Here is a 12910-nt window from a genome sequence, read left to right as displayed (position 1 = left end):
TCCCCGCTCTTACCTCAAACCTTATTCCTCATCTCAGAACAGACATATCCATAGACAGACAAACTGAAGAGTAGGTTCATGGTTTGCAGAGAGAAGAGGACACCTACTGCTTCTGCATAAGATCCTGAATGAGACAGTGTGTCTAGGCTTCCCTGCTGTGTGTTAATGGAAAATTGAATGGTTTACAGCACATTGGTTATTGTAGAGGATCTTCAGCTCTGCACAAAGGGGCTGACTTCACTTTAAAGAATGGGGTCTTGAAATAAGCACTGCAGCTCATCAGCTTGGTAAAGTCCTTCTGCAACATCTTGTATGYAACAGTGCATTTTTCTTGCATTGATTTTGTACATTACGCCTCAGCTGGCTACATTTGAATTCTGAAAAATTTAAAATTTATAATGCACCCTTTCTTTAAAATGTTGATTTCAGAAGCCCCTCCTTGGCCAAGTGCAATAGCAGTGCTGTGGTCAAGCAATTCTACCATTTCTACCTTGATATATCTTGGCTTTAGGAGAGACGGTGCCTTTATATAGATGGAGAAAATCTAGTCAGGCTATCTTATCTCAGAAAATAAGACAATTGCCCTAGTGCTCTCAGATGGGTCCCTACTTGTGGGATTTGCCAGTGCAGCCCTCCAGYAGACCTCAGGCTCAGTCTCTGTGGTTCAGCTGTAACAGGACTGAGGTTTCAGTCCTTAAATGCTTTACTCCTCATGGTTCCAGGACCGAGTGATCTTTAGAACATGACTCAGTCTGTGRTGCTCAGAAACATGCCCCAGCAGTAGCTTTTAGCCTCAGGCAGGCCAGTTCAAATGAGGCTATGCTCTTCTAGGGGAAGGTTTTGAGTTGTTATTTTAGYAGACACAGAAGTGCAGCTTCTTCACAGAATTTGAAATCTATTTTTGAATGATTTTTCTATTAATTCTTTCTGTCCTGGTAGTGCAAATGATATGAAGTGAAACATCTGCACCCTGAATATAGCCTCAGCCACCCAATGCCCCTCTGCAGAAAAGAGGAAGAGGGACAGGAAATGCAAGTTTCCTATAACATTGGCCTACAGTACAGTACAGTACAGTACAGTACTCCTCTGCAGTACACAGCAGAGATTGAGGCCAAGAGCAGCAAAGAACCCAGCTTGTCTGCAAGGAATGGTTTGGTCTGGACTACAGAAGGAGACAGGTGTCAGAGAATAAGTTTTTCTGCAAACCTCAGGCCTACTAAAACCTTGTAAGACCTGATCACGTACAAGAAACTCTTTGGCTTGAGCCAAGAGGACTCTGCAAGTCTTTCGGAGCTGCATGGTATATTTAAATACTCATCAGGCCATAAGGAAAGCAAAAATCATCCTGGGGCATGTGGAGAGGTCATTTAAGTTACCCCAGAAGGGAAGACCTGTGTGCTAGGCTCATTCCTAGCTAATAACCCAATAAACCAAGGTCAAAAGCTGCCATTCCTAGATGAATGCTTCAAGCTCTGAGCTGTGCAATTAACCTTTTTAGGAAGCCTGTGCAAAGTGTTGCAAGAGGAAGGGCTGAGATGGTGCTTTATACCCTCCCCAGTCTTGCCCGCTGCACAGCCAACTCGGGGTTGGATAGTGGAGATTCCTGCTAGCACAGGAGGGACCAGAATTTTGCARAGTGCTCCAACAGCTGCAGGCTGGTGTTTCCCTAGGAAAAGACCAGAAGGGAGAGAAATGTATAAATGGAAGGGAAACATTAAAAATTTGTCCGTAGTTCTAGTGGGCAAAAAAAWTTAAAATAAGATTTAAACAGAGGAGGAAGGGGAGGAACTAAGAGCAGGTCTGCTACYAATTTCATTTTTTAAAAAATAAGAAAATATTTATATTTAATTTTCCCTTCATTTTTGATGAGAGGCAATGAGCATTTCTAACAAATGGAAACATTTTCCACAACAGTCATTCATCAAAGTGATTTTTTTAACCACAATACGTTTCATCTCCTATCTTCCCCTAACATTTCAGTGGTGAGAGAACAGCCCTCCACTTAACCAGGGGGCTTTCCAAACACCTTTTTCTCTGGCTGTATCCAAAATGTTCCTTGAAGWAGACAGGCCCCTGCACAAAAGCAGATGGTGTAGCCTTACTGCTCCAGACGTCAAAAAAGCCACCCTGAGCTTCCAGTAAATGGGTTTGGAGTCAATCCAACAACAACAATAGCAGTAACAAAGCCACAGAAAGCAACAAAGGCACAAGAAAAGCAGCTGTGATAGTCAGACTCCATCCTTTCCCCTTCTGCTACTCACCCTGACCTTTGGGTCATCTCACCTCCAAGTGGAAGGTTCCTCTCAGAAAGAGGGAGTGGGTTGGTGTCCCATAAATAGAAAACTGGTAATCCCCCATAGCACAGCAAGAACCAAGACTTTTCCTGAAAGGTGGAAAGAAATGAGAAGGAAGGACAGAAGTGGGAAAACACACAAAAGAGATGCAAAAGTGGATGGGAAATAGGCATTCATGAATTCATGAATATTAGCTAAAATATCCGCAAGTGTTTTCACCTACCTGAGACAGTGAAAGATAGTGATTTGTAATGACAACTAGTAGTTATSTGGACAACTTAATCGCAGTTATGTAATCTAGAAAGCAAATGCTAGCTACTTAACTGAAAGCAAACACAATTACTGGYTTCCTTATCTCCTCCTCACCCAAAGAGTAAATGCCAGCAGAGGAACTAAGATGCTACAGCCACACATGTTTATGGTCAGAAGTGCTGCCCACAGACTTTGAAACCAGTTTCTTCCACCTTGACTGGGTAGCTCTGGCTGCTCTATTCCCCTCTTCTTTTTTACCCTAGCTGGCTGACAGGAAGGAATGATTGGTAGAGAGACATGCCGTAGCTCACAGACACTTCTCTGCTTTTGGTGCTCACAGCTCCACAGCCAGGCCCCTGGCTCCTTTTCCTGAATGGAGATGGCTTGGCAGGGCAGCCCACATGAAAGCATCAGATACCTCAGCTACAGCCCTGCAGGTCCATACCATAGGGAGGGGAAGAGGCGGCACCTGTAGCAGGTGGTGACTGTAGTGTGTTAGGCTACATCTCCCACGGGAACATCCCACAGCTACAGCAGCACCCCTCCCCTCTTAGGATTTGCCCTGGGATTAGTGCGATTGGGAGAGTAGGGCCAGTTGTGCTGCAAACGCTTAGGGCAGAGCAGAGCAGTCCCAGGAGATTCCCGCCAACTTCAAGAGACAAAGATATACCAGGAGATTTCTTCTCCCCACCTCTRTGACCTGAACAGGCCCAGGTAAGGGAGTCCCTCCTGGTTGCTCTGTGTTTCCTTGGAGGGCAGAGCTGGGGTCTAAGTGAACGCACCAAGAGATCTCTCTTTGCCTGCAGTCTCTCCCAAGCTGCTGCTTTCACCCACTCATGCTTTTGGATTCCAGCCCAGACTAAGAGGTCTAATTTTTGACTGTCTACATAGGATTTTCTACTGGCCCYTATGTATGTAGAGGTACGGTCTGAAGGGCAACACACCTCACCCTAACAGGAGTTTTATCACACGTTCAGAGATTCAGCTGTCCCCATGCAGTGGCCTAGTTCCTTCTGAAATGCCATGGAATAGCCCAGATACCTGCATTTACTATGGGATATGATACGATACGATACGATACGATACGATACGATATGATATGATATGATATGATGCGACACGACGTGACGAGATGTGATGCGATGTGATGTGATGTGACGTGACATGGGATGGGATGGGATGGGATGGGATTGGATGGGATTGGACAAAATATTTAGGATCCCTCTCTGAACCAGGCACCCTGAGGAATCCCCCTTGGCATTGGCCATCTGTGTGCAGGTAACCAAACTGAGTTGTTGCTGTCTCATCTCAGCACAAGGGGGGAATTTTCTTGTCTGATGAGAAACCAGAGCAAACTAATTCTCTCTGCTTCTGCTCTCTGTCCCAGCCAGTCCCCATTGCCATTATTTTGGGGGAAAAAAAAAAGTGCTATCTAAAGTGCTATCTTGCTTCAGTGGGACTTGAGCTAGATGCTGTCCTGAGGGAGATGTCTACTGCAAAGAGAGTCCTGACCCACACGTGCCACTGCAAGATCCTCTGCCCCATCTATGTTTCTTCCTCAGGRCTTTTGAGGCAGCAGAGCTGTCCTTCTCTGTGCTCCAGCAGCCTTACATCATGGAGAATTGCAAAGACCTGGAAGAGATCCTCCTCACTGTACATGGAATTGAGATTACCAACAAGATGTGCATGACCCTCTGTAGGCCCGGGTTTGTATGATGTCCATCATTCCCTGCCTTGACAAGATGTATATTCACCATGCCAAACCCAGGCACAAGTTTGGGAGCAAGCAGAGCAGCAAATCTGCATGAGCATGAGGTACTGGAAGGAAGAGTARGGTCATAAAAACTGTACACAGCACAAAGAAACAGGACGAGGAGGAGGCACCTATGACCTGAGTTGGTGCTGACAGGAAGAGGGGAGCGGCTGAACACAGCCTGTCTGCCTTGTTATGCACAGCCTAGGCACACCTTGACAAAACACAAAGCTAGAATAATGCCCTGGTTCTTCAGGGTTTGTTTAGTGAGGGTGAACATCATCCCGTCAGCTTTCACTGCATGATCTGCCGCTTCACTTGTGATATCACATGCTGGCATCTTTCTTGCCCTGCAATCCTTCCTGCTGCATCACTGAGCCCTCACTTTGGTGCATGGGGTAAAGGGAGCAATAAAGAGGTTGTGCTATCCGGGCAGCTGAGGAGGAGGGGACAAAGCTGTCACCAGCCAGCCCCACCAGTACTTATGTCTCAATTCCTCTTGCAGCCTTGTGCCCTTGTCCAGTGAGGTGTCAGATGTGCTTCTCTTGCAGCCAGAAGCAATGCCCCTGCATAGGGTAGCAGAAGCATTCCAGTTTGTGGTGTTACAATTGTCTCCACCATCTTTGGTCTCTCTGCAGCTATTTCTGCCAAAGCGGCCAAATCTTGACGCCCTCATCACCATCCATCAGCCCTCAGTCCAGGGAAACATGCGTGTTTGTGAAAAAGCAGCTGAGCCCCTGGGGAGTTTCTGGCCTTCTGGTGTACGAGCCCGACCTCTTCTCCTCCGCAGTGATGTTCAACAACCCTATGCACAACTCAGTGTTTCCTCATCAGTATGCAGTGGAGATCTACACCACAACAGCGATTTGTGGGAAACTGGAGAGCCATGTGTGGTGATCGCCCTCAGTCCTGTACCTACAGGAAGGAGCTGCTGGATAGAAATGCCTCTTCCATTGTTGTGTCCTCAGGGAGCTTCCAGATTTCTTYCACCATGTCCAACCATGATAAATCTATCCTTAAATTGCTCCTGGAGGAAACACCTGGCCCTCCCCCTCAGTATGMTCCGTACGACTCTTCTCATCCCAGACTGACTTCCCCAAGGAGATGCGCCCTCGAGCTTTCTCCTATCTGAAGAAATAGAAGCCCTCATGTATGTAGCTCAGAGGAAAGAGAACTACCTCATTTCCTTTGGATGCCACCATGCACAGTCTAGGGCAGATAGGACATTGATTTTTCAAGCACTGTGCTTGGCTACTCTTGCTTTCTGAATAGGAAATTGCTCAGCAGCTGATGAATGAGGTGAACAACATAGGGGGGATGCTAGCACCAATCTGCAAAAGCACCGCTTAGAAAWCTTGGCTGTGCACATACCTGAACCAGTTTCAAACAGAATCATGTGGACATGGGAAGCAGGGTGGAGCCCACAGTGCTTAKCCTAGTTAGGAAGGCACAGTCTGACCCATGCCTGTCCCAGGAGAAAGACCTCCAGATCAGGTAATGTTCCCCGTAGAGTATGTGCCACATACATTGCCCTAAAACACAGTCAATTCAATGTATAGCAAATCTGGGCACCTCTCATGCATTAGTCAAATGTCTCAGCCTTCTGCTGGCTGCAGGAGAACAGACTAAACCCCATCAGCATTGACCCTGACAGTGTAAAATTAACCTGTCAAGAAATTGCTTAGTTTATTTGAACTGGCAGAATGTGTTTAAGCTGGCTAAGTCAACATGTGGCTATGGTGATTTTGATGTGGTGCTTTCAGCCTTAACACTGGATTTACTACATTTTTGGACCACGATATAGTCTGTAGTAATGTCCATTTTTGACAGAGCTGAAAATCATTTTCTCCACTCAATAGGCAAGTTTGTTTTTGATATCATCTTTATGTATATTTGACTCCCTTTTCATGAGGCCTGCCACCAAAAGGAAGTAAGCAGTATGCTATGTGAATCATTTCTATTTTTTACCTTGAAAATTTTCAAAACATCCTCATCTTTGTTTTCAAAAGCTAACAAGTTAAGAAACATCAAAGGAAAAACGAAAGTCAGACGAGGCATTTTTCCAAAAGCGGCTATTGACTCTTTGGGGATTGGTGCTAATCAAAGGGAAAGGAATAAAATACTGGAGAAGCCAAGACACCAATATCTCACATTTTCAGCAAGTTTCTATTTCCAGAATCTGGAACAAAACTGCTCAGCTGGAGATGAGGGGGCATCTCTGTAGAGAGAAGGTCCAGGAAAGGGTGCCCACACTTACCACATAGCAGTTTCCTGCTTTTGTGTCTGCTGCAGCCTTGTTCTGCACAGTTGTTTTTTCCTTCTGGGCACGCAACAGCTCCAATAAATGCTGCGATTACAGAACAAGTCTGTCTTGTGAGTCACTTGCACACACACAAACTGACAACCGCTCTCCCTTGCAGGAGGTGCTGCCTGCAGTCTATCAGATTCCCCTTACAGTAATTTATGGCTTTGGGGCTATTTGTTCAGGTTGAAATTCTGTCTGCAGGGCAGCTGACCCAAGCCAGCTCAACTGGATGACTCATTTATTTATTTTCTTTGGTCTCCCATGTGTTTTGGTGGCTTTTAAGAACACCAGTAGGAGGGATAAAACTTTTCTCTGTAYTAAAGCTCTCCAGACAGCATCCTTATGAAATGCACTTTGGCCTTTGCTGGGAAATACCTGCATGCCAGGAATGTGCTTACTGCAATTTCCTGGAAAAAAAAGTCTAGACTGCTCCAATTTAGCTACACACTGGTCCTTTAAAAAATCAGTGTATAGGAGAAAATGACTGGGACATTCCTCTGGGCCCTGGGCACTGAGCACCCCTTTGCCTTGTGCTGGCTTGTGTCCTGAGCTAATCTGGCACCTCGATGAACACAGGAAGCCTCCAAACACCACCACAGAGGCAGCTGCCTGCTGTGGCTCAGGGCAGATCCCTCTGCCTGCACCCACGCTGGGCTGCCAGATACTCTGTCCCCAGCATCCCAGTGCCAACATGAGCCCAAGGTGGGCTAGGGGCCACAGATGGAAGAAAGAACAAAACAGGCTGGAAAGGCGGCAGGTTGTCTGCTTGCAGAACAGCCTTGTGAAACCAAAGGATGGGGATGGGAGCAGGGCAGCTTGGTATGGGCGCATGGGGAGAGGAAGCAATGAAACCTCAGTTCTGCATTGCTGCCGAAGGCAAGACTGGAAAACCACAGCCCTAGGCGATGGCCGCCTCCCCTCTCGTCACTTCCCCTGGCACAAGAACACCCTGCAGCCCACCCGGCTTGCAGCCATGCTTGCCTTAGGGTGAAATTCCCACTTTGTGCTTGCATGAGCCTCAGGACGGGGTCCCCAGGACTGTACCCAGGACAGAGCTGCTGTGCAGRGGTTTTGCAAAGCCCAGCATCTCAGCACTAAAAGGGAGATGTGACTTTTTCTCCCTTCCTGTCACCTCAGAGACCAGTGTGGTTCCTCATTCGGGCACTCTGCGTGCATGGAATGCRACACGGCCAGCCTCATCCAGTCATGATCCCCATCTTCATCTTCGGTGAGTGCCAGGGAGAAAAGAGTAGCGATTGCTCGCTGCAGGTCTGTCCCTGATGGACTGTATGTCCCTTGCAGGCTGGTGGTTGGTGGTCCAGAGCAGGGTGCAAGCAAGTGAGTATAGTCATGGGTCACAGGCAATGCTGCGCACTGGGACCCTTCTCCAAAGCCATCTCCACAGGAGTCTTGGCCACCCTCTGGAACCCACAGGACCTGGGTATGGGCAGCCCCCACTGTTCCCCTCGGGATGCCAGAGGGAGGGTTAAGGCATGCAGTGGATGAGAAAGAAAGGTGCCAGACTCTCCGGGGAGCAAAATTTCTCTAGCTCACTCTTTTCTCCCCTACCCTAGAGCCAGCACCATCCCTGTCCCTGAGCCCCAGTCAGGAGGTGGCCCTGGGGGACAGAGTGACCCTGCAGTGCCATGCACCTAGACATGGTGGCAAGGYCACCCTGCACAAGGAGGGGGTCCCACATCCCCTCTGGTACCGAGACCAGGTGTGGGGTGTGGCAGAGTTCCCCATCACGGCAGCCAGACGGGAAGACGCCGGGAGATACTGGTGCCAATATGAAATCAAGGGTGAACCGCCAGAGGAGAGTGAACATGTGGAGCTGATGCTTAGAGGTGAGGGGTGAAGCTCAGCACCACACAGGGTAGGGTCAAGGGTCCCAAAGTGGGCTCAGGAAAGCAAGAGGGTGCCCGGGTGGATCCACACATGGGTGGACAATGTCCAGGAGTCCCTATGGGGCAGGCTGTGCCTGAGCATCCCCATGGGGTAGGTAGTGCCTTGAGATCTTCATGCAGGGGAGCAGTGCTGAGGGGTGGGTACCAGGTGGCGGCTGGGTAGGTGTGGGGTTCCCACGTCTCACTGCCTGTCCCTTCCCCAAACAGATCGCAAGTACCCCCGACCTCACATCTTCCCGAGCTCTGGGGCAGTTGTGGTACCGGGGACCCACTTCACCATCCTGTGCCGTGGTGAGCGTGGAGCCACCTTCCTCCTGCACAGAGAGGGCAGCTCAGTCCCCATTCAGCTCCAGGCCCCCAGTGGGCACAYGGCCTTGTTCTCTATCCCCTCGGTGAGCAGGGCAGACAGTGGGACCTACAGCTGCTCCTACCGCCCCCGAGGCGAGATGTTTATGTCATCCTATCCCAGTACCTTCCTGGAGCTGGAGGTGGAGAAGGAGGAGGAGGAGGAGGAGGAGGAGGAGAAGGAGGAGGAGTCTGGTTCAGCCTTCCTCCCAGGTAGGGCTGTGCAGCCTGGACTGCCCAGAAACCATGGAGGGATAGTTCTCAGGGAGTGGCAATGGGTGTCCAGAGGAGAAGAGGGGAGGGTCCTGGTCTTGTGATCCCCCAGAGGGTGTGGATCCAGGGACCACCTTACCATGGCAGGGCTGGACCAGGCATCCCTTTCCCCAGGGGATCTGACCCCACAGCCTCCTCTCAGGGCCTTGAAGAAGGGACAGAGATGGTGGAGGGGGGTCTTCCCCCTTCTCATCCCTGCTCTGTCCCCCAACATGCACCTTCTCCTCCTGCAGCATTCCCTGATGCCACACAAGCAGGGTCAGTGCCAGCCCAGAGATCACCAAAGCCAAGCACCATGGTCCCCCACCCACTAGCCACGGTGTCCTGCCTCAGCACCGCCAGGGAGGAAGATCTGGGTAGGGGGGAAACAGAGCCACCAACCCCCTTTACATACGGTCCCAGACCTCTGTGGAATACAGTGGGGGTAGTGGGGGGGCTCATGGGTGGGGGGCAATGGTAGGAGGGTGGCAGTGGAGGGGTGCACTGGATAGGCAGGTGTAGTGAGGAACAAGAGGGTGGGAGGCTCTGATAGTGCAGGGAACAGAGGGGCAGTGAGGGCTAAAGGGGGTGTGGGTGGTACAGGTGGGGAGCACTGGGTGGTACAGGGAGGCCAGTTGTACTGGGGGGTGCAGGGTGGCCTGAGGGATCTTAGGATGTAGGGGAAGAGCTGGACAAATCGGGGAGTGTAAGGGGGTGGCAGATAGGAGTAGGGGCATGCAAAGGGTGGGGAGAGAGGGGCACTGGGGGGTGCAGGGGGCAAAGTGGGGATGGGACCTGGAGAGACAGAAAGGGCAATTGGATCCATGGGGCTAAGCCAAGAAGTTCCCTATCCCCCAGTGACATCTTCCCTTCTCAGTCCTTTCAGATTTCAACCTGGGCAACATCGTGCGCCTGGGGCTAGGCGCAGGGCTCCTGATCCTGCTGACACTCCTCGTGGCCAAGGCCCTGGATAGCTGGAGGCGGAAGGGGCAGGGGCTCTAGCCAAGCACCCCCATGGCCACACCTTCCAGCCCTACGGGACTGGATAGATTTCCCTGTCCCACTCCCCTCCACCTGGACACAGCCTCACTCTTCTTTGCATCCCAATTAAATCTGCTGCTGCTCCCCAATGTTGCCCCTGGCTCTTGCACTCCAGGGACCCACAGGGGTAAGGGGCTCCCACATTTGGAGATGAGGGCACAAAGACAGACCAGGGGGCTATAGGGCAAGGTATGAAGAGCCAGGGGGCTGGATGGAGAAACTGGAGTCTCTGGAACACTTATTCYCTGGAGCAATTCTGAGGCCAGCACCCCCAGCTGGGGGCCAGGAGCTGGGGAGACACATCCCAGACCAAGACAGCAACACAGTTGCTGGATTTGCAGGCTGGTTCAGGCATCCAGGCTCTGACATCCCTTCCTCCAGGTCCCTGGGCTGTGTTTCATGCAGGTCAGGAACATGTCCTGACACTGTGGAGGATCACGTGCTCATGCCCAGCAGGTGACAGCATCTTAGGAATTTTGTGCCTATGCCCTGTGGGTGAAACAGTACTGGGTGTCCATGCACTGCATTTGATGCCACATCAGCTCCCCCAAATGAGAATTGATCCCAGCTTGGGGAGGCCAGCATTCTCAGCAAAGCCCAGTTTAGCCCAAGTCAACCACAGTATCACAGAGTGGTTGAGGTTGGAAGGCACCTCTGGAAATCATCTAGTCCAATCCTCCTGCTCAAGCAGGGTCACCCAAAGCACATTACTCAGGACCTTGTCCAGATAGCTTTTGAATATCTAYGAGAATGGAGACTCCACAGCCTCTCTGGGCAACCTGTTTCAGTGCTGCCCAAGGTGTATCACCCCATCCTTGGAGCAGCTCTGTCCACCAATGACATCAGAGTCAGCCACGGGCAGATGGTTCCTGAAGCACCAGGAGGGTTGCAGAAAGGTGGCTTCAGGTAGGCTAGGGGCTGCAGCTARGAAAGAAAGGGCAAAACAGACTAAAAACAGAACAGTGTATTCTGGTTATATAAGGAAAGGCTTGTGAAACCAGAGGAAGAGAGTGCGAACAGCAGAGCTGGCCATGGGCACATGCTGGCAAATCAGAGCCTCAGTAACACCAGGGGAACTCCAGATGTGACGATAAGCCACCACATCCAAAAGCTTGAGGTCACTGCCACCACGAGACCTATGTTGTGTGTGCACATCCATCTCAATGAAAGGAGGAACCAATACTGCACCTTCTCCTAAGGAAGACTCTTTTCTAAAGCACTTTCCTCCTTAGCCTTTTGGATAAAGAAGGGAAAGGGGAAAGGGAACAAGAGGCTTCCTGGTAACTTGGAAGATTAACTTGCACACAGGCAGCAGACATACCCACCAATTACACAAAACACACCCTTGGGTCCCTGAGGACAGTGCCCTGCAGCACTGCAGAAAAGGAGGTAGGGGTTCTGGTGGAGAGTAAGTTGACCAAGACTCAGCTGTGGGCCCTTTCTGCAAGGTTGTACGAGCACATCTGCATATGACATCCACTTTGGGGGTCCCCAGTACAAGAACAACCCAGGCATAATGRAGCAAGTCTAGTGGAGATCATCAACATGGTCATAGAGCTTTAGAGCACATGTGGTCCAATGAGAAGCTGTGGGAGCTAGTCTTATTCAGCCTGGAAAAGCACAGGCACAGGATGACCTCCATGCTTGGAGGTATCCAAAGAGATGGAGAAGACCATGAGTGACCTGTGCCAATGGGATCTGTTTGGATGAGAGATTTGAACCCCCTGTTAAAAGAAAAGTTAGAGATGAAAACAAAAGGAACAGACGGGGAACTGTAGAGAGGAAAGCCGCTTGGGCATGTGCCACTGTGATGTGGCCGGGTTGCATGCTTGGTGGAGAAAGCCAGGTGAGCAACCCAATACAGGCAGCAGACTTGTGAAAGCAGCTAGCAATAAATCAATTGTTAAAATTTCCCACAAAACAAGTTTAGAGGAATAAGGTGGCTGCAGGAAAGCAACGTTAAGGGTGTATTTTAGAGATGACACCAGTGTGGAGATACCAACTGCAAACACGATCACACTACCATTGCAATACAGGAACAAGAGGCCACCTCCAGAGCAAAGCCCAGCTTGACAAATAARTTGTGATTTCCAGTAGGGAAGCATGTGAGGATCAGAAGACCAAGAGAAGATCCATGGCACATCCTGCAAAGGTTTGCAAAGGTCAGCAATGCCACATTACTCCAAAACAGGCAAACTGAACCCGCTGCTGGGCTATAAAAGTTTTTCAGCCTGCGTGGTGCGTTAAGTAATTTTGCTTGCAGAGAATGTGGAAATTATGAATTGGCATTAATTATAGCAAGGCACATTTGGATTAAACAGAAGAGAATCATCTGCGATGAAATTATGCATCCATGAAACTGTCTGGAGCAAATCCAGGCTTTTTTTCCTGAGCAAGGCTTTGCATGCAGACGCTTGCCCTGCACGTGTGGATGTCCTGCACACACAAGACACACGTGCTCCAGGCCTGTGCTTGGTGTGCAGACATGTACTCTGCATGTGTGGACACACATGCTCCCGGTATGTGCTTGGCATGCAGACACATGCCTTGCACATATGGACAGGCATGCTCCAGGCATGTGCTTGACGTGCAGACACGTGCCCTGCACATACAAACACTCAGGCTTCAGGCACATGCTTGGCGTGCAGACACATGCCATGCACATACAGGCACACATGCTCCAGACATGTGCTTGGTATGCAGGCACATGCCATGCACATACAGACACGCATGCTCCAGGCATGTGCTTGGCATGCAAACA

The 12910-nt window shown here is 50.1% G+C and overlaps 1 protein-coding gene and 1 pseudogene across 2 annotated transcripts; both read left to right on the top strand.

Annotated features, from left to right (window-relative positions):
- Positions 1-993: 993 nt before the first annotated feature.
- LOC146590968 (uncharacterized) lies at positions 994-5439 on the top strand (annotated as a pseudogene).
- Positions 5440-7649: 2210 nt separating this feature from the next.
- Positions 7650-10229, top strand: LOC146590967 (T-cell-interacting, activating receptor on myeloid cells protein 1-like). 2 transcript variants are annotated; one of them, XM_085313727.1, is made up of 6 exons: positions 7650-7832; positions 7907-7942; positions 8341-8451; positions 8719-9069; positions 9363-9485; positions 9986-10229. In XM_085313727.1, exons 1-6 carry the CDS (start codon positions 7784-7786, stop codon positions 10108-10110), a joined length of 795 nt encoding a protein of 264 aa, XP_085169853.1. In that variant the 5' UTR covers positions 7650-7783; the 3' UTR covers positions 10111-10229. The 2 variants fall into 2 exon arrangements, with proteins under 2 accessions (XP_085169853.1, XP_085169852.1); XM_085313726.1 differs by having other exon boundaries at positions 8179-8451.
- The last annotated feature ends 2681 nt before the right edge of the window (positions 10230-12910 follow it).

The sequence above is a fragment of the Rhea americana genome, unplaced genomic scaffold, assembly GCF_003343005.1.
Source record: "Rhea americana isolate MKP2758 unplaced genomic scaffold, rheAme1 scaffold_393, whole genome shotgun sequence".
In the NCBI taxonomy this organism is placed as follows: Eukaryota; Metazoa; Chordata; class Aves; order Rheiformes; family Rheidae; genus Rhea; species Rhea americana.
This window is presented reverse-complemented; position numbering and strand designations above follow the sequence as displayed.